General features: G+C 40.7%; 1 protein-coding gene across 6 annotated transcripts in view; it reads right to left on the bottom strand.

The window, feature by feature from the left end:
- RUNX2 (RUNX family transcription factor 2) overlaps positions 1-19,389 on the bottom strand; it is a 126,351-nt gene that overhangs the window by 21,354 nt on the left and 85,608 nt on the right. For 5 of the 6 annotated variants that reach the window (XM_024765888.1, XM_024765885.1, XM_024765886.1 and 2 more), the window contains one exon: positions 14,982-15,143. The exons of the other annotated variant lie outside the window; for it this stretch is intronic. In XM_024765888.1, coding sequence (XP_024621656.1) covers positions 14,982-15,143 — 162 coding nt within the window. The remainder of the gene's footprint in view (positions 1-14,981; positions 15,144-19,389) is intronic. 6 annotated transcript variants of the gene reach the window in all.

Below are 19,389 nucleotides of genomic sequence, written 5' to 3'. Positions count from 1 at the left end.
CAAATGGAAGGTTTGGGGGTGGGGGGAGGGAAGACTCCCTCTTGAAGGCCCGGTTAAAGGATTGGAGAAGGGAGTGATCACTGACTACAGCAGTGACTCTATACAAGAGTCTCAGCTGTTTGAAGATTCCTCCTTTAACCCTAGTTTGTGCTTATGAGATTCTGCTTAGAACAAGTCCCTCATCCCTTATCAACTCAAGTTCTTCCCAGTTTAAGCCATGTCCCCATTTCTCAGTCCTCTGGGAGGCAGGTGTCCGGGGTTGTTGACTCCATTCCCAGTGAGCACAAGTACTGGTGGCTCACCCAGCTTTCCTTGTCTCAAACGCAGGAGATGAGCTAGCAAGCCTGATGTAAGGAACCCCCAGCCCCTTGCCCAGGGGTCTCCTCCCGTCAGGGCTGTTGCCACACACGCTTCCCTTGTGATCATCTAATAGCCCCTGCACAGCATTTCACTCCATCTTAAAAGCAGTGTATAGCATATAGTATATAAAGGCCATGAAAGACATAAAAACACAATACCTACATTTTAAGAGGAGGACATACAATGCGGGTCAGTCCTCCTAATTAATCTCATCAGTGCACTTCACTTCACTGCACTGTAGTCGGGGTTTGCACGGTGCCAAGGAAGGGGAGCTACTGGAAATAATCAGATTAATGTGTCAATGAAAACAACCAAACCAAACATTTCAGCTCTCAAAATGGATTGCTGGCCTGAATTTTCCAGGTGGGTGGTTCTGTATTCACCTAATAAATCAAGCAATTCCTGAATTACCACTTCACTCTGGGGTGTATGAACAGCGTCTAAACATTAACTACGGTTTTATAAGATGCAGTACTATTCCTTTTAAAGTAAACCAATGACTGGGGTGGAGGGAGCATTACTGAAACATTTTGATGATACAGGGGTATTTGCAAATACCGCCTCCAATCCGCAGTCTCCCCATCCCCATCCCTTCCAGGTAAGCATAAAGCACCGTCCTGTCACCAGCATGACTGCCACAGCCTCCTGGCCACACCCTTGCTTTCTCCCTCATGCTCCTACAAAATTCTCCCCCAAACAGCCAGAGTGACCTTTGAAAGATAGAAATCCATTTTTATCGTGACCTTGCTTAAAATCTGCCAGTGGCTCATCACTGTAGGTACCTGCAAATCCAAACGTCTCATCCTGACCAGCGAGGCCCTGCATGACCTGGTTCCCATCCCTCTGACGGCATCTCACCTTCTACACACTCCAGCCACTGGGCATTCTTCTTGCCCACTGCCTGGGGTGATGGGGCAGAGCTACACCTCCTGGCTATTTGGATCTCAGCTTAAATGCTTCTTCCGCATCACATCACCCTATTTTATTTTTTTCACAGCACATATCCCTAGATAATATTTTCTTATTTTCAACTGTCTACCCTTCCCCAGGAAAAGCTACCATGTATTGAGTGCCAGGCATTATTCTAAGGGCTTTACATATATTAACTACCTTTGAGTCCTCATAACAACCTTTCTACATTGGTGATATTATTATTACTATTATTAGCCCATTTTACAGATAGAAAAGTTGTGGTACGGACAAGCTAAGTAATAAACCCAAGATCACACAGCTAGTGAGTGAAGAGTCCTGGATTTAAACCCAGGGAGCCTGGCTCCAAAGACTGAATGTTTAATCACCACGTCATACGCCATTAGAAAAAGCTCCCTGAGCTTTTACTAATCACCGTATTAATAAAGATTTTTATCATGTGGACATAAAACACTATGATAGCAATACATCACTAAAAGCAAATTTGTTATAATTCTAATCATATTTTCTCTAAATATATCTAATTTCTTTAATATAGAAAGTCTGGTCTCTGATCCCATTTATTCTGTTATTTACAAAATTCACCTTTTGTTTTAATAACCTTTAGCTTACAAGATTCGCATTTCTCCAGTGAGATAAAGTACACTTCATTATAACCATCCTCTGGTAAAGAGCGTGTAACACAGAAAAGTTGCATAAAGCCACGCAAGGGTGTGTAAAATGTCAATGAAATTAAGTTCCTTAATTTTAAATTAAAGCTGGGGTTTCAAAATCTGTCTGCAGACCCTGACACACATACACATATGTGAGGCTTCATCATGTACAGAAGCTCAGCTGTGGTCAAGTGTCAAGTTCTTTGGCATTAATTAACCTGATCTTAGGTCGCTTCTCATCAGAATCAACTGGAGCACAAGACAAAGCTTTCCCTGACATCTGTAGTAGTTATTCCTATAAATTTAGTTCATAAATCAAATACTATACTAGCCTTTATTCTTATTATGAGTGGCAGTATCCAGTTTTCTGATGTGCTTTCAGGCCTTAATTTAGAATCACAGACATTCAAAGCTTCACGAATATCTAGCCCAACTAACTCATTTCACACCTGAGGAAACTAAGACCCATGGAAGTTAAGTGACCTGCTCAAGAACTCAGAGGCACATCCAAAATTAGGTGTCAGGTTCCTCAATTCCTAGCCAAGTGCTGTTTCCAACACACGTCCAGTGATGCTATGAGAGTTTAATAACTGTGCCATATGCCTGGGCCTCAGAAGAAATGTTTTTCTGATAAACCAAGTCAATTCAACACAATTTTATTGAACAACTGCTACTTTATCACTGTTGGGTTCTATTCTCTTTGGGGATGCGTGTCCCAAATTTAAATGCTTCAATCATTTGCTGGATTAAAAAGATTATTTAAGACTTTACTAGCCCTTCAAAGAGATACTAATCCAACTATATCAATAATCACATTGAATGTCAATGGTCTAAATGCACCATTAAGACAGAGACTGTTAGAGTGGATCAAAAAAAAAGACCCAATTGTATGTTATCTACAAGAAAGGCACTTTAAATATAAAGGCACACAGAGATTATGTAGAGCAATGGGAAATCCCTTTCATTGCTGGTGGGAATGCAAAACGTACAGCCACTTTGGGAGACAGCGTGGCCGTTTCTTACAAAACTAAGCATACATTTACCATGCGATGAGGCAACTGAACTCCTCGGCATTTACCCAAAGGAGGTGAAAACTTACGTCCACGCAAAACCTACACACAGATGTTTATATATTGTGAGGTACTCACAATACCCATGAAGTGGTATGGTGTTATTGAAAGACTCGGAGTAGTCATAAATGTACACTGCAAACTCTAGGGCAACCACTAAAAAAAGGTTAAAGAAGAAGTAGAACTGATATGCTAAGAAAGGAGAGAAAAGAGGATCATATAAAACACTCAATTAAAACCACAAAAGGCAGAAAAGAGTGGCAGGCAAAAATCAGATAAATAGCAAGGGCAATAAAAAGAAAAGAGTAACAAATGTGGTAGATGTTATTCCAACTATATCAATAATCACTTTAAATGTCAATGGTCTAAATGCGCCAATTAAAAGAGAGAGTGGATCGAAAACCAAGACTCAGCTAATGCTTCAAAGGTATGGTACTCTTGACAACCTATAAACTTCTAAGGTCAGAAAAAATGGAACTTGTTCTATTAACTGCCCAGGGAGTCAAACTCTTTCCTTTTTGGAATTTTTTTTTTTTTTTTTGCGGTACGCGGGCCTATCACTGTTGTGGCCTCTCCCGCTGCGGAGCACAGGCTCCGGATGTGCAGGCTCAGTGGCCATGGCTCACGGGCCCAGCCGATCCGCGGCATATGGGATCTTCCTGGACCGGGGCACGAACCCGTGTCCCCTGCATCGGCAGGCAGACTCTCAACCACTGCGCCACCAGGGAAGCCCCTTCTTTTCGGAATCTTTAAGGCCAGTTCTCCACCACTCCTTTAAGCAATACTGAGAATCACTGTTTTCCCAAGGTGTAGGTTGGGAGCTTACAGCTTTGTTATTTTTGATGATGAGTACCACAACAGTATTATCAGACTTTTTCCTCTTTTCCAAGCCTGTTTTTATTTCCTCTGTAGTTGTTATTTAGAAAGGGTTCTTCTTAATTACATGTGGATTTATTGTATCCACATCAATGGGTTTATTACTGATTTATTATGAATCACTGCTCTCCTTGGCATAGGGTGGAGTGTTTATAACCATCCTTATACTTGTTATTATTATTCCATTAATGATAACATTATTATTAATTACAACAGGAAGCTGGAATGGTGACCATTTGGGTTGGAGACAGCTGTAGCCAACGTCTGAATACAGAAACATTGGTCTTATCCCAGTCCCCCATGCTTGGCTGTTTCTAAGCTGGTCACTTAAGGTGAAAGTCTCTCCGGAAAAGATATGACACCTTCCTGTGGAAGAAATCCTTTGAGATATTCAGGGACAATATTGCCTGAGCAGTATTTTAATTTACATGATGTTCATAGACTTGACATTCATGAATTTCTTGAGAGTCACATCAAAAAAATAATAATTTGGACAGTTTAGTCAAATGGGATCCTAGATTTACCTCAGACCAAGTGACTTATGTTCCAACCCAATTTAATAATATATGCCTTCCTATTTGTTTTATGAAAATGAACTGTTGAAATAAAATACTACCCAAAAACTTGGAACAATTCAAATTTAAGGGCTGTAATCTATGTTGTATCATACAGAATTTAAATTATTCAAAAGCTTTTTACTTGTTTAGTTATATCTTTCTGAGTTCTCCCTTATAACTATTTCCACATATTAACAAACCTAAAAACTAACTTAATATAATCATGCAGTTTCTCTTTCCCTTTTTCTACCAGCACTGATCAAGTAATATTTCCTGAGAAAGCAGTGCTCAATAAGGTAACAAAATAATACTAATAATGTATTTTTCCTGAAAAAAAGTAAGTAGTAGCTTGGTTGATATTTAGGATTATCCCAAATAAGAGACCCGTTAAGAATATTCACATGTATTTTCATTCTAAATGGAATGAATAGGTAAATACATGCACATATGCATGTATATGTTAGAGCACATATCTAACAGTGTTCCTTCACTTTAAAAGAGACAGTGGAAAATTCTATAACATAATTATGTGCTAGGACCATATGTGTGTATACAGAATATGAAATTAAGGTAAATGACAATTATCCTTAGTCTCCTATACAGCCCCACTTCTAGATCCATTAGCCAATTCCTAATGGTCAGAGCATAGTTAACCCTGAGGCATGCAGCCCGGACTACTGGGTAGACTTTTCTTCTTCAGGCACGGACTTCCCATGAGCATCTACATGCAGAGCAGAGAGAGGGTAACAGAGGTAGCAAAGGATTAGAAGGCCAGGTCCTTGGCCTAAAGGAAGCTTTCAATCTAGCTGGGAAAAGACAAGGCCTTATATGTTCTTGTCATATCTTAAGAAACATTATGAAACCACACGTGTCAACAAGTGTCATTTTTTTTTTCAGCTGAAAACGTAATTGTTGAAGCAATTCAGAGTAAAAATATAATCTGAGCAGAATGGAATTGAATTTTAATTTCCTAAAGGAGAAGACTTTAAGTTTATGCAGGGGCAAAAGAGATTTCCTTTCACGAAAATCCTGAGCAGTTTTTGCATATTCTGGCATCCACACGAGCTGGTATCATAATGTAACCGTTTCATATTCCCATCATGTCTTCTGAATGAGACTGAAACCTTCCTGAAGGCAGAGATGATGTCTTCTGTTTTGCTTTTATTCACTGCCTGCCTAAGCACATTTTAAGTCACATACTAAGTATCTGTTGACCCGACTTGAAATGGCTGAAATGAATTGAAGAAAGACACTTTAGGTTGGAAAGAAAGCAAGAGACTACTAATATATTGGGTGACATTAATAAAAATCCAAAGTTCTTGACAGGTAGAAACTATTACCTGAATTAAATAAAATAAAACCTAACAGGAAGAACTATAAATTACTATACTTGGATCTAAAAAAAAAAAAAAACAAACTGCAGAAGTTAGAAATGGGAGAAGCGCAGCTTGACAGGAAGTGGCAAATATGAGAAAACAGTGTAACATGGCCACCAAAGAACCAAGACCACGTTAGCTGGCACCAGCAGGGGCCAAGAATAAAGAAGTCTGGTTCTCGATGCCAGGCATTAAGAGGGCCACTGAGAAAGTGTAGTTTGCCCAGAGACCACTGACCAGGACGGTGAGGTGATGTGTCACCAAACCCCATCATACGGCAAGAGTTTAAAAAGGGCGGGGGGGAAGAATAGGTGAAAACAGGAAAAATTCAGAAGACTTTGTGAGAAATGACAGTTGTCCAAACCAGATCTCTTGCTTTGTTTTGGAGGAATAATTTTGCTTCACTTTATGGCTTAGTTAATATAATTTCTATCGTTTTCTCAGAAAGATTTTGACACTTTATTACATGACGGCTATAATTAATGTCAGACTCTAAATTAGAAATCAAAAACTCTATTTGATCATTTGGTTTCAAGCTGGATCTAAAGTATGTTTTGGCATGATTACTAACTGTTAGCAGCAAGTACTGGAAACAGATGCAGTCTTGATATGCGTTCTAAATGCGAAACACATTGCAAAGAGACTTGGAAATAAAAATATACAGTGCTCATGCATACTCTTACTGTGCTATTTCCTGTCCTTATCAGTCATAAAAGTTTCTCTTGTTTTGTCCTTTATTTGTTTTCCCAGGTGAATAAAATCTTCGTTCTCCTTTTTCCCTTTCTTCTTCCATTTTTTCCTACATGCCAATCTTCCTTTTTTTTTTCTATTGTCTTTTCCACTAATATTTTTTCCATTAAACATTCACTGAGCACCTACTATGCACCAATATCCCATGCAAGGATGTGTGAGACACAGTCCTGCCCTTGGAGAAGCCTATCTTCTACGAAAGGGGAAAGGCATATAATGAAATTATTACTAAAGGAAAATACATACACATTAGAGATGTGCCCAAAGTACAGGGACGAGAAATGGAGGAGAGAGTGATTCACTTGGAGGAAAGTGGTGGTTGGGAAGAGGATGCCTGAAGAAGGATCAGTCGGGCCCTGTCCAGCCAATGCAGAGAAATGGGCTGGCCCGCAAGTATGAGGGATACTTGAGGAATGCCAGCCACTCTTAGGAGAAAAGGAGCATCCTTTACCTAGAAGAGCTGAGTATTTGTGGAGGCAGCTATCAATCCATAACATAAATGGATTGGTATTTTTTAGCTTGGGTCTGTGCTGTACTTGAATTGATGGGAACGACCACCTAAAGGTAAATGTTTCTATGGGCAAAACCAAAGAAAAATATTTTAATTAAAATATGGGCCAAGGGGCTTCCCTGGTGGCGCAGTGGTTGAGAGTCCGCCTGCCGATGCAGGGGACACGGGTTCGTGCCTCGGTCCGGGAAGATCCCACATGCCGCGGGGCGGCTGGGCCCGTGAGCCATGGCCGCTGAGCTTGCGCGTCCGGAGCCTGTGCTCCGCAACGGGAGAGGCCACAACGGTGAGAGGCCCGCGTATCGCAAAAAATAATAATAAATAAATTTTAAACATAAAATAAAATAAAATAGGGCCAGGGACTTTCCTGGTGGTCCAGTGGTAAAGAATCCACCTTACAACGCAGGGCACGTGGGTTTGATCCCTGGTCATGGAACTAAGATCCCACATGCCGCGGGGCAACTAAGCCGCCTCAACTAGAGAGCTCATGCGCCCTGGAGCCCTTGTGCCACAACTAGGGAGAGAAAATACGCATGCCACAACTAGAGAGAAGCCCGCGTGCCATAACGAAGAGCCTGAGCAGCGTGCTGCAACCCGATGCAGCAAAAAATATAAATAAATAAAATGAATAAATATTTTTTTTTAAAAATGGGCCAAAGATAAGGAAAACCATAATCTGGACCATTTGGGGACAGTTGCTGAGACAGAGGACTTGTTCCCCCAGGTAGGAATGCATGAAATGCTTTCTAAAAAGAAATATCACTAAGTCAGTAACAAAAGGAAATGGGGTGGTAGTATTCAGAGGTGCAGGGAGAACAGTCTGGATGTTTTTATAAAATTTAATAACATCCTTACAATGGAATCCCATTCAGTAGTAAAAAGAAATGAGCTATCTAGCCATGAAAAGATACAGAGGAATCTTAAATGCACACTGCCAAGTGAAAGAATCCAGTCTGAAAAGGCTACATACTGAAAAGGCCAATTATATGATATTCTGGAAAAGGCAAAAATATAGAGACAGGAAAAAGATCAGTGGTTGCCAGGGGCTGGGGGGCAGTTGGGGAAGGAGAAGTAGGTGGAGCACAGGAGATTTTTTTAGGGCAATGAAACTATTCTCTGTGATTCTGTAATGGTGGCTGCATGGCACTATGCATTTGGCAAAATCCACAGGAGTACACAACACTGAGAGTGAACCCTAATGTAAACTATGGACTTTAGTTAACGATAATACATCAATATTGGTTCATCAATTGTACCACACAAATGCAAGATGTTAATAATATGAAAAAGTGGCCAGTGGGGATGGTGTGGGGGAGAGATATAGGAACTCTGCACCTTATGCTCAATTGTTCTGTAAATCTAAAACTGCTCTAAAAAACAGAGCATTCATTTGAAAACAAATATATATGATAGCATGTTCCTACTCTTTTGAAGCTAATGACATAACTTAGTTCTTCCACTAGCATTTATCAGGTCAGGCAAGCTTTCTTTACCAAAAGTCCTAAGAACAACAAATCCCTGGACAGACATGATCGTACTCCCTGCAGAAGCTCTGAGACACGTAGGTGGGCAATTTTGTGTAATTCACTTACACAGGACCATTGAGGCACAATAACTTAACTGACACACCTGAGAACAGTGCAAAGAGTCTTTAGTGACAGTGAAACTAAAACTCAGGTTTCCTTGGTTCAACTGTCTCCACCCTCTTCTCAGATCACAGTGAACCACAGAAGCCACTGTGTCATTCAAAAATTAACTTTAATACTTTTGGTGAAGCTAGGTTCAAGCTCCCAAGCTTTCTTCTATGAAAAGAAAGGGATTAGAGCAAACCTTTCAATAAAATGTGTCACCATGTCTTTGCCATCCCTGCATAAGCATGATTGCTTTCATTACTGAGTCTTTTCTCCATATGTGGGTGGTTGTACATGTATCAAAAATACATCGTCATAGAAACGACTGACAAGAACCACGTATAAAGTCAGAGTCGAACCGTGTACACAGGTTTCATTCTGTGCTTCGGTAGCTCAGTCTAGCTACAAGTAGCAGTAACTAGTCATACAACCAAGTTTAGTCAACTTTGTGAGCTGGGCCAACTATCCCCCACTGATGTCGTAGGAACGGAAACCACTTCTTGCATCCTCAGCACCAGTAACTCAAAAGTTATGCTCAACTGAGGTCCAGGGAGGCCCTGGAAAACTGGGCCTACAGCAGTAAGATAAAAAATATCCTCTGCTCATGTCAGAAAATAGCCCATTTCTAAAGAAAGCAAGATGAACTGCAACTTACGGAATGCAAAAAGAACCCAACCGATCACAGTCAATGTTATAGGGAAGAATATTGAATGTTCAATTGGTAACACAGGGCTTGCCTTTGTTTAGGGTCCATTAAATTTAATAACTTCCCCCTCTGTGGCTTTAAACAGAGAACGTCTTCAAAATAAGAGTGGCTCCTATTAAACTTAATTACTTGCCCATGGCTGCGATGGCAGAGGTGTGTCTACCAAATAGGTGGGTCTTAAGAAAGGAAGGGTTCTACAGTAAAAAAAAAAGGAGATGGTCTAGTGTTTTATTATAGTTGCTTTAACTTTCTGGTTTATTAGTATTAATTGCTGGAGTTTTCCTTTTTACCTCTCTTAAGGCATCACTCCCTCCTGTGAGTTGAGTGGCCCTGCTAAAATTAATGTCCACATATACTTGAAACATTACTGAAGCTGCTGGTTCCAAACCCTCAACCAGGGGAGCTGACAGAAACTCGGCTATAAGCGACATTTAAAAAATGAACTACCTCAAACACCTCCGGCTTTGAAATGACATGAAACAATCCTCCCGCTAGACCTTGAGTGAGGACATGGAGTTTTTCCACTGCAGTTTCTAGATTTTGTGGTAGTAATAAAATAATTTTTAGGAACTTTTTATTAGACTAATCCCTATTCCATTCTCTGCTGCTCTTTGGAAATATTAGAGTTGAGCGACTAAGAGTCATAAAAATTGAGACATCTTTAATAGTCCTGTACAGTTGATTAAGTGGAATTCGTCGATATTTAAATATCTTGAAAGAAGGAATTCAAGACTATTTGCTTAAACAGGAAAAAAAAAAACCCTTCAAAAAGATTACAGTTCTTAACTCTGTCTCATGTAAAATGATCCTACAGTTGCAGAGAAAAATCATCCACACAACCTGTATTGGCCTCTCCCAGGGTACCTGAGGCAGCCAATGTGTACGACCTTGCATCTCTAATTCATGTATCCTACCACACTAAGAGACCTCCAGAAAGGATCAGAGAGGTCCATGGGCACAATGACCAAGACTGCAGAAAAATGCCTGTATAAACCCCTTCCACCTCGTGTATGCCAAAGAGTGGTACAGACTTAGGTTAATCTAAGATACTTCACTCAGATGGGTGGGGCGAGGAGGAGTTATTTGCAGTGAGTAACCAACCCAACGTACAGTCTCTGCTAGGAGGCTACCAATAGCTCACACTCTTACCCACCAGTCAAAGAATAAGACTCAATAAACAGCTGTGCTTCTTTTCCTAAGAGTATAATTACATAAACTACATTTTGAAAGTCAGTAATTATTTATCTACGTACTATTTTTTAATGAGCTCCAGAAAAGTAATTATCACCTTTGTGTTAAGCCTCACAAGTGCTTTGAACATCAAAAATGCCATGGGTGAAAATACTACAATGATGAAGCCAGGCAACGGTTTGGTTTGTTGTCAAGGTTCCCTGCTTGTCTTGCCACACACCTTGCTCTTTAATAGAATCAGTGAGAAATAACTTTGGCTACCTCTGTGTAGTGAATCTTCTTTTAGGATCATATAAGATGAAATGAGATAATGTATAAAATCTCTGGGGATCGGGGGGTGCCACTTAAATACAGATTATTATGTGATAAGGCCATACTTTACCACAGTAAGTATGGTGGGGAGGGGAACCAACCCCTACAGGGCTTCTGCTGCACTAGGTATCTCTAGACTGGTTTCTGCTTGATTTTTATAATTCGGCTGGATATGAACTAAACTCAATACAATAAGGTAGACCCTATTAGTCAACCAGACGACAATAATTTACTGTTCAGCCATAACTTATAACCACTGCTATTGTTCTTGTTATACTATTGAAGGCCACTCAAGGTTAAGGAAATATTTTCTGAATCTTTGTACTGCCCCCGTGAACTTCAAGATACCTGGGTTTGTATCTTTCTTTGCGATAAAGTAGAGAATGTTAGTGATGTATCTTTATCATCTTATTTTATTTACTCCTTGCTTCCATAAAGAATTTGAGGGAGACTACAGGAGCTATGTGGTATAATACCATTGTCATTATCATAATTCATTAAGTTTGAGCATTTGTAGCCGCACTTGAAAAATTACTCAGAAGAAAGGGTAACAAAAAAGAAGTTGTAAAATTGGATTCTCTGAAGGTCTTTAAACAGATTAAATCATGGTCTTCCTTTGCAATGGTCTTTTAGGATGAAACGGAATTTCTTTAGGAATATTTCTTTCTGAAAGATCTTTCTGGTCCCCTTTATTCCTATGACTCCTTGGAAAAGAACCTTAGCACGCCTAGTTACATCTAAGTGTAATTTAACATCTTCTATTTTCTGACACTATAACTGAATAGTTATATTCTCTTAGTGCTTTATTGAGTTTTTGTGAATGGCTCCCAACTGCTTTTAGCTCTATAAAAATTTATAAGTCTATGGAATAATAATAATAATGACAAACATTTATTGAGTACTTCTATGTGTTAGGCACTGTGTTAAGTGCTTTATGAATGTCATATGAGTATTAACTTGTTTAAATATTTCATGGTGATTTTTGTTTTAAATATACTCTGTAGCCATCCATTTTAGAAAGCAAATAATCCCTTTAAAAGTTTAGATTTTTACCTACTGATTCATTTAAACCAGGACTTGCCTACAAATTATATACAGACATACAATTTTTACAAAACAATGTTAGCTTCATCATCTCAGCTACAATCTGTTTGGCACATATTGTGTGTCAGGCCTGCCCTAGGCACTTTACACTAAGCATCTCATTTAATCCTCACAGTAACCCCAAGAGATAAATATTATATCCCTGTTTGACAAATAATAAAACTAAGTTTCTGAGATGTAAGAAACTTGCCTGATATATGTGTGAGTTAGAATTCAAACCTGGGTCTGAACCTCCAACCCTACTGTATAAGTGAGGAATTTTATTCTTTCTCACCCAAGATCACTTGAGAATGTTTTGTGTATCCCTTCATATAGCGAGATGAGAACTGATGTCTCTACACAGTAAAACAGGAACTGTTCTGGAAAGCATCTTAAAAAGTGAACACAGAGCTACTTGGAGATGGAGACAGAGGTTAATATTTTAGCTGCCCGTGTTACAGAGACATAGCATCCTGGAACTTAGGGATACCTTTAGATATTGAGGGGAATAAGAAGAAGAGAGTACGCAACTTGGTACCTGAGAACTTATGAGACAGGCTCCTCTCCAAGAAGTGTCCTAGGACCAGTCCCCAGGGAACTGAAAATGGGGCTCACTCCAGATGATTTGGTCCCCTAGTCCACCAGGCAGCGCCCTGGGCTGCAGACACAGGCCCACACCCAAGAGCAAGGTCAGAAAAAGCAAGGCTCCTCTAGTTCCCTTACAGTCCACTTCTAGTTCTTTCTTCCTGATTCCCTACTGCTGACAAGAAGGATTTTCTGTTCTCTTCGCTTTAATGTTTATACAGAACCTCCCACCCTGGCACCATGTTACTTTGCCAGGAACAACTCATAGAGATGTTTGGGGTGGGAGGAAAAAAACTGGACTAAACTCAGTCTCAAACTAGTTTAAAGCAGAGGCCCGTTCCCACCATTGGCCTCAGATCAATATACGGCTGGGTAATTAACCAGTTTCTGTCTCCTCTGTGAAATGAGAAAAGCTGTGTTGTGTTCGTTTATGGAAATGTTTCAATTAATTATCAGTACATTGCCTCCAAATAATCTGGCTGCTCCGTATCACACATGTAAGTGATAAAATGCCATTTTCAGTGTTACTTTCAACCGTTTTCCCACTGAATTCACATGCGAATACACCTCAGCGAGAAAATGCTGGAGATAAGTGTCTCTAAGGCTGCGATCACTCCCTGAGGTTTTTTTTGTTTTTTTTTTTTTTTTTTCCCTCCAGGTACTGCCAGAGGACAAACAGCAAAATCTGCTTCAGCCACAGAGGGTTGGACAGACGGAAGCCCCAGAGGACCCTAAACAGAAACCAAGTTTGCACAAATCTGTCCCGGCCAAGTGTCACCTTGGCCCCGTGTAAGACAAAACGGACTCAGTCTAAACTACAGAAGGAATGACCAGAACTAACTCAACACCCACCACCCAACACTATACCTACGATCCCGCGTCAGCCCTGGTTACCCGCCCCCGTACCTTCCTCATCCTTTCCTGTGTCGTTAACTGATGTTTGCCAATGGGAGGGAGTCATTCCAGTCAAGGGAAATGATCACTAAAATTCTATACTCTGCACACTTCCCCAACAAATATCATGTGATTCATGACAATAAGAACAGCGGTCAGAATGAAAAGTGGTCACGTGGTTTTCCAAAGACTCTTGAGGTTTCCCTCCCCCACCCCTTCTTTCCCTACTCACCCCTATGGGAGTCCGTCTGTGGCAGAAAATGTGAAGGCATTAGGACCAGAGAGCCCTTTCCTGCTATTTGCTTGAGAAACAAAGCCTTCCCTCCTCCCAAGTTGAAAGAAATAAAGGAGTCTGAGCTAGTCACAACCTGCAAGCCTGCTGGCGGCCCGTCAGCTTGCCAGTGGTGCAACTCAGCGGAGTGAGTACCGGCTTCGAGCTTTGCAGAAAATGAGAGAGGGAGAGAAAACAGAGACAGAAACACAAAGAGAAAGAAAGAAAGGCATTAACCTGGCCAGGAGTCAAACAGGTGCATGGCGCCCGAACGCTGAGGAGAGTGTCTGGCGAATAGAGGATCCAACTGTGTGTGCCTCTGGGGGGCTGCTTCTGTACTGATGGGGGCAGGGCTGCGGTCTGGATGTCAAGGGGTGGATGACAGATTTTTTTTTCTTATTCACAGGACTCATATGGTTGGCCAAGAGCCTTTAACTTTCCTCCACTTGTCAGTCTGACATCTTCGTGGATACTCTCTGGCTCCCTGGGATGAATTCTCCATGAGAGAGAGGGGCAGCCAGGATGTTAATCACACACGCTGCCACCATGAGTCACAGAATTTTGTGGTGCCTTTGGAAGAGGGGGTGTGTGAGCCCCAGGGCTGCCACGTTGACAGCAACAGCAGTGAGCTGTGTGATTCGTGGAGAGGCTGCCTCGGTCTTGAGCTGGCCGCTCAGAGGCCATACATGGCCTTTTAAGACTCTTACAGCCCCACTGCACTTGGAGTGACACATGTCTGGCAAGGATCTGAAGTTTGCAGGCGCTCTCCCTCAGAACTGGCTACCTGGGACTCCTGGGATTTAAGAGCCTCTAGAAACGGAGGGCTGTGCCTTCAGGCTGTCATTTGGCTTTCAGGCAGACGTTAGGAACAGAAAGGAACACAAGCAGAGGAAGGCCTGGTACAAGACCCTCAGGAGAAGGTCCCAGTTAGGAGACAGAGCCAACCAAAGGGCATGCAATTCAGTGGGACTGAAACTGGGAGGGCACTGAGTGTCATCTTAGACAAGGATGCCATCTCTGGTGGACTTGCAGTCTCTTGACTTCAATTTAAGTTCAAGCACTCAGTAGCCCCATAATTCAGAAGACCTGGTTTGCAGCTGTCAGACCCTTGTCCACATGCCTCTGATGGAGAGTTACTGTGAGTGTAGCTGAGACAGCTGGGCTCGTCCCGCAGTCCCAACCCCACCCCTGCACCGGAGTGGGTTTTGAGTTCAAGTGTGGTCTTTACCTGAAATGCGCCTGGGCACGTCGGTGATGGCAGGCAGCCCGGTGCCCCGGGTGGAGGACAGCGGGGTGGTGGAGTGAATGGACGGGGGCGTCATCTGGCTCAGGTACGAGGGGTAGGACTGGTCGTAGGACCACGGTGGGGAAGACTGCGTCTGCCTGGGATCTGGGCAAAGAAGAAACGTCTTTAGCACACCAGCCTCTGTGGCCTTCGAACACACAACCCCAGACTCAGAAAGGATAAAGCAGGGGAAAATCAGAGTATACAAGGACGGTCTATTTCCCACAACTCCACCCTTGCAGGCCCCCTAGGGCACAGAGCTTTCTAGACTTCGCGTCTCTATGAAAGTAACAAAATGGATCGTGTGTAAGGACTATTTGTCTCTCTCACACGTAAATATTTCTATTTGGAAAGCCTGTCATTTAAGAAAACAATCTGCTTTGGTTATCGTCACAAAGTTGAATTCCATTTAATTTATTTTCTGTATTTCCTGTATGTTTTTTAATATTACTCCAATGAATAGGTATTACTTATCTCTTTTTTAAAAAGTTAGAAAATTTGGGAACGATTTATTTGATTAAAGAGCAGGTAGACTGTGCCTTTTACTGCTACACATCCAGCCACTATCTTTCAGCCGTGCTTTTTGGTTTGTAAATGATTCCATGATTTTAGCATGTTTCGCTTTCTTTCCAGGCATGTCGAGGGGGTGCCCTTTCCAGTCTGGGGTTTAGGAGGCTGGGGTAGAGACGAGCACAGAAGGGGCAGCATGTAAGGAGAAGAGGAAAGAGGGGAGCCAGTTATGTTATTCTCATGCTAAAGCTACGCCAGAAAATAACCTTTAAGAAAAAAAACAAAACTTAATTTCAAAGCCAACTAAGAACTGAAAAGCTTCATCACCATCCAGTTTCAGTGTTAAGCACATGAGCTTCTGACAGTAAGAAAATGATCCAAAACACAACAGGGAAATGTCTTCAATCCTATTGGAATCTGTTTCAAACATGTCACGTGTTTGGAATGTGGCCTAGTGTTACCTACGGTCACTATAACGATAAAGATAATGGGCTACCAACTGGTTAGAGTGAACTGCTGAGAATCAGCAACATCTTTTGATTTATCTCTGGAGTTTCTTGGAGGTACAAACAGAATCATAAGCACATTTCTCTTATCATTTTTTTTTCTAACTTCACATTTTTAAAATCTTAAACACTCTCATATACCAGGCTGTTCTCAAGACAGCTTTGTATATTAGAATAGCCATGGACTTTGGAATGTGCAGAATTCGGTTCAAGTTCTGAGACTTCTATTTTCTAGCTGTGCGATCTTGGGTTAATTACTCAGTGACTCTGAACCTCAGTTTCCTAATCTGTAAAAGGGGGTGGGGGAGTAATAATATATGAATCACAGGGATGTGGGAATTGCATGAGAAAACTATGTGGAGAGGGCTAGCATAGGAAGCACTCAGTAAGTGTTAATTCTTGTCTTTTAGAAAAACTCTTGGTGACACGAGGATAGTTCCATGGTTAAAACACATCTGAACTGGAGTAAATACATTTGGAATAGGTCTAATTTTAAATTATTCCTATATCACCTATGAGCCTCTGAAAAGGAGAAGCTTAATTTTTGAAAACTATAAATATATTTAAGTCAATTCAGGTTTATTGCTACAAATAAAAGTGAGTGTAACAAAACATGGGTTTTCCTGAGATGATGCCTCTTTTAAAGCCTCTCCGTTTTTCTATACAAAGCCATTTAGTTTCAGCTATTTCTTGTTTATTTGCTCCATTCAGAAATATTTTATTTAAAGACTATCTAAATAGGACATACTTTTCTTGAGTCAAAATAATTAAATACATCTGGATATTTATCTAACGTTACTGTATCAACAGATGTATAGGAAAATTTCATCCAACTCAATTTTAAGGAATATTTACCTGAGTTTGCAATTTGAATAAAAGTATAGCACTGTAGATGGTTAACAGAAAATTTTCCTTCAGAAGTCTAAAGGATGCTTGATCATTAAAGTAATGAACTTTTGTGCTTTAAAATGTTCAAGGCTGACATTGTATAGATCGGCAACATTTCAAATCTGAGTGAGCGGTCCTTGTTATATATCTGATACAGCCATACTTCCTTGCTTTAACCATTAATGTAATTCACTATTCAGATAAACGGTAAATGATCTTCAGATGGAAAAAGATGCATTCCTTACAGCACCAGAAAGCAATTTCACAAAAGTAAGGCCTTCTCTCAAGCACTATTTTCAATAGACAGAAAGGACAAGAACCACATAGCAAAATGAGCAGGGCACACGGGACTCAAATTTGGATTTGAGTTCTAATCTAACATCACCAGATGACTCCCTGAGCAAGTAGTCTAACCTCTATCTCCATCCCTCTACTATAACATGTTGCCAGCAGTATTGGGCTCTCTGCCTGCAAGTGGGGGAAAAGTACAAAGAAATCTAAAGAATGACTAAAATCATTGACATTTAGACATATCACGAAGGAATCAGGGAACTTAGCTTGGATGTAACATACAGCCTTTCATTTCTCCTTAAGCTGAGAGGCAGGCCAGTACAGGGGGAAAGAAGGGGGCTTTCTGATGAGAGGATCTGAGTTGGAGTCCCAGCTCTGCTATCTGTGAGCTGGATGACCTCAGCTGTATTAGCTAACTCTCTGAACCTCAGTTTCCTCATCTGGAAAATGAAGCAGCATAACATGGTAAAGTAAACATAGCAAAGTGCTCACGTGTGCTGGCTGGGCAGACAAGCCTAGGCTTGAATCACAGCTCCTCACTTTGCTGAGCAAGTCACTTAAACTTTGGGGGCCTCAATGGCTCATCTGTAAAATGGGAATCATGACACTTATTAGGGCTCCTGTGAGCATTACATGAACTAGGCCTTCTTTAAGGCCGTGTTCTTCTAAGGCCTAACTTCTAAGTTATCTGACACTCTTGGCACATACTAAGTATATAATAAATAGATATGATTATTGCTATCTGTAAAGTGAGTATAATTATAACTACTATCATTTTTGTTTACAGAATTAGGTGAAATAATACAAGTAAAAGCCTTTTGTAAAGTACTATATGAAAATGATTATTCTTCTCTCTAGGAGCTCATATCACGTGGCCAAGGCCCTACCGTGTTTCATGGGGTGTTTTTTAATGTTGCTGAGCTTTAATTTCCTCATCTGTAAAATGGGATACTATCTCAGAGCGTGTCATAAGGATTAAATAACATACAGCAAGTGGCTAATTATCATTATTCAAAAAAATTAAAAATCTGACTCTAAACTATCCAGGGTGGTTGGGTTGTCTAGTGTTAAGTCTTGAAGATTTCCAAGATCAGACTCAGCACAATTCAGTATAATGCCTGGCTCACAGTAGGTGCTCAATAAATAACCATTGCATGGACCTCCCAGGGTGGCTGGAGTGAATAACAGAATTTTATAATGAAGTAGTAATTAGTCCTTCTCTAACTTCCCCTTAGGCTACAAAAGAACTTGTTATTGGTGATGCTTTAGCTTTGACATAAACTTCCTGACTGCTGGAATATATACTAGAACAGTCTATCAAAGGATAGCTTTCCTTTGAGTGGAGGTCCTTCCTGAAGATATCCAAGATTAGCAAAAAGAACTTCTCACTAGCCTTAAACAAGTGAGAAGATCTCGATCTCTCTCTCTTTTTTTTTTCTTTCTCAGAGGACAGGCCAGCCAATCTCTCTTCCAAGTTCACTGTCCTAAGATTCTATGATAATGACCTACTTAAGAAGAGAGAGTTACTAAAGAAAAATAAAACACAAGAACTGCCATATAGGGCTCACTAGATCTAGTGTAAGGAATTTTAAAAGGCAACAGTAATCTTTAAAAAATAATAATAATAATAATAATGGTCTCCAAGCACCCCAGGGCTTCTCTAATACCCTGTGAATGAGGCCTCAACAGTCCCAGCTCCCCAACGTCTGGCCGGTGTGATATTGGACGAATTACATAACCTATCTAACTTCAAGGTGTCTAACGTGTATAATGGGAATAAATAAGAAGAGCTCCCTCTTAAATTTGTTTTAAAGATTAAATGAGGTAATGTAGGAAAGAGCTTAGCACATGGAAAGAACCCAATAAATGTTCACCACTGTTAAAGCATCTACTTTACTGAGCCTTCATTCTGTATTTATGTTTCCAGCCCATAACCTCTTATTCTAGCAAAGGGCCATTTTTAGAAAGCTTCCTGTAGTTTTGAAGTCTGCCATTTGGAGACCATATCTGCGCCGGTCGCTTTGATACCCTTTACAATCATTTAACCTGAATCGTGTTCCTTCTTAGTCTTAAGCTTCTCCCAGACCAAGAAATCCTAATCTGTTTAGTGTGTTTTCTAATACTGTATGCTTCAACTTTTTTCAAACTTTTAGTGG

Source organism: Neophocaena asiaeorientalis, unplaced genomic scaffold (genome assembly GCF_003031525.2).
Source record: "Neophocaena asiaeorientalis asiaeorientalis breed wild unplaced genomic scaffold, Neophocaena_asiaeorientalis_V1.1 scaffold46, whole genome shotgun sequence".
Taxonomy (NCBI): domain Eukaryota; kingdom Metazoa; phylum Chordata; class Mammalia; order Artiodactyla; family Phocoenidae; genus Neophocaena; species Neophocaena asiaeorientalis.
This window is presented reverse-complemented; position numbering and strand designations above follow the sequence as displayed.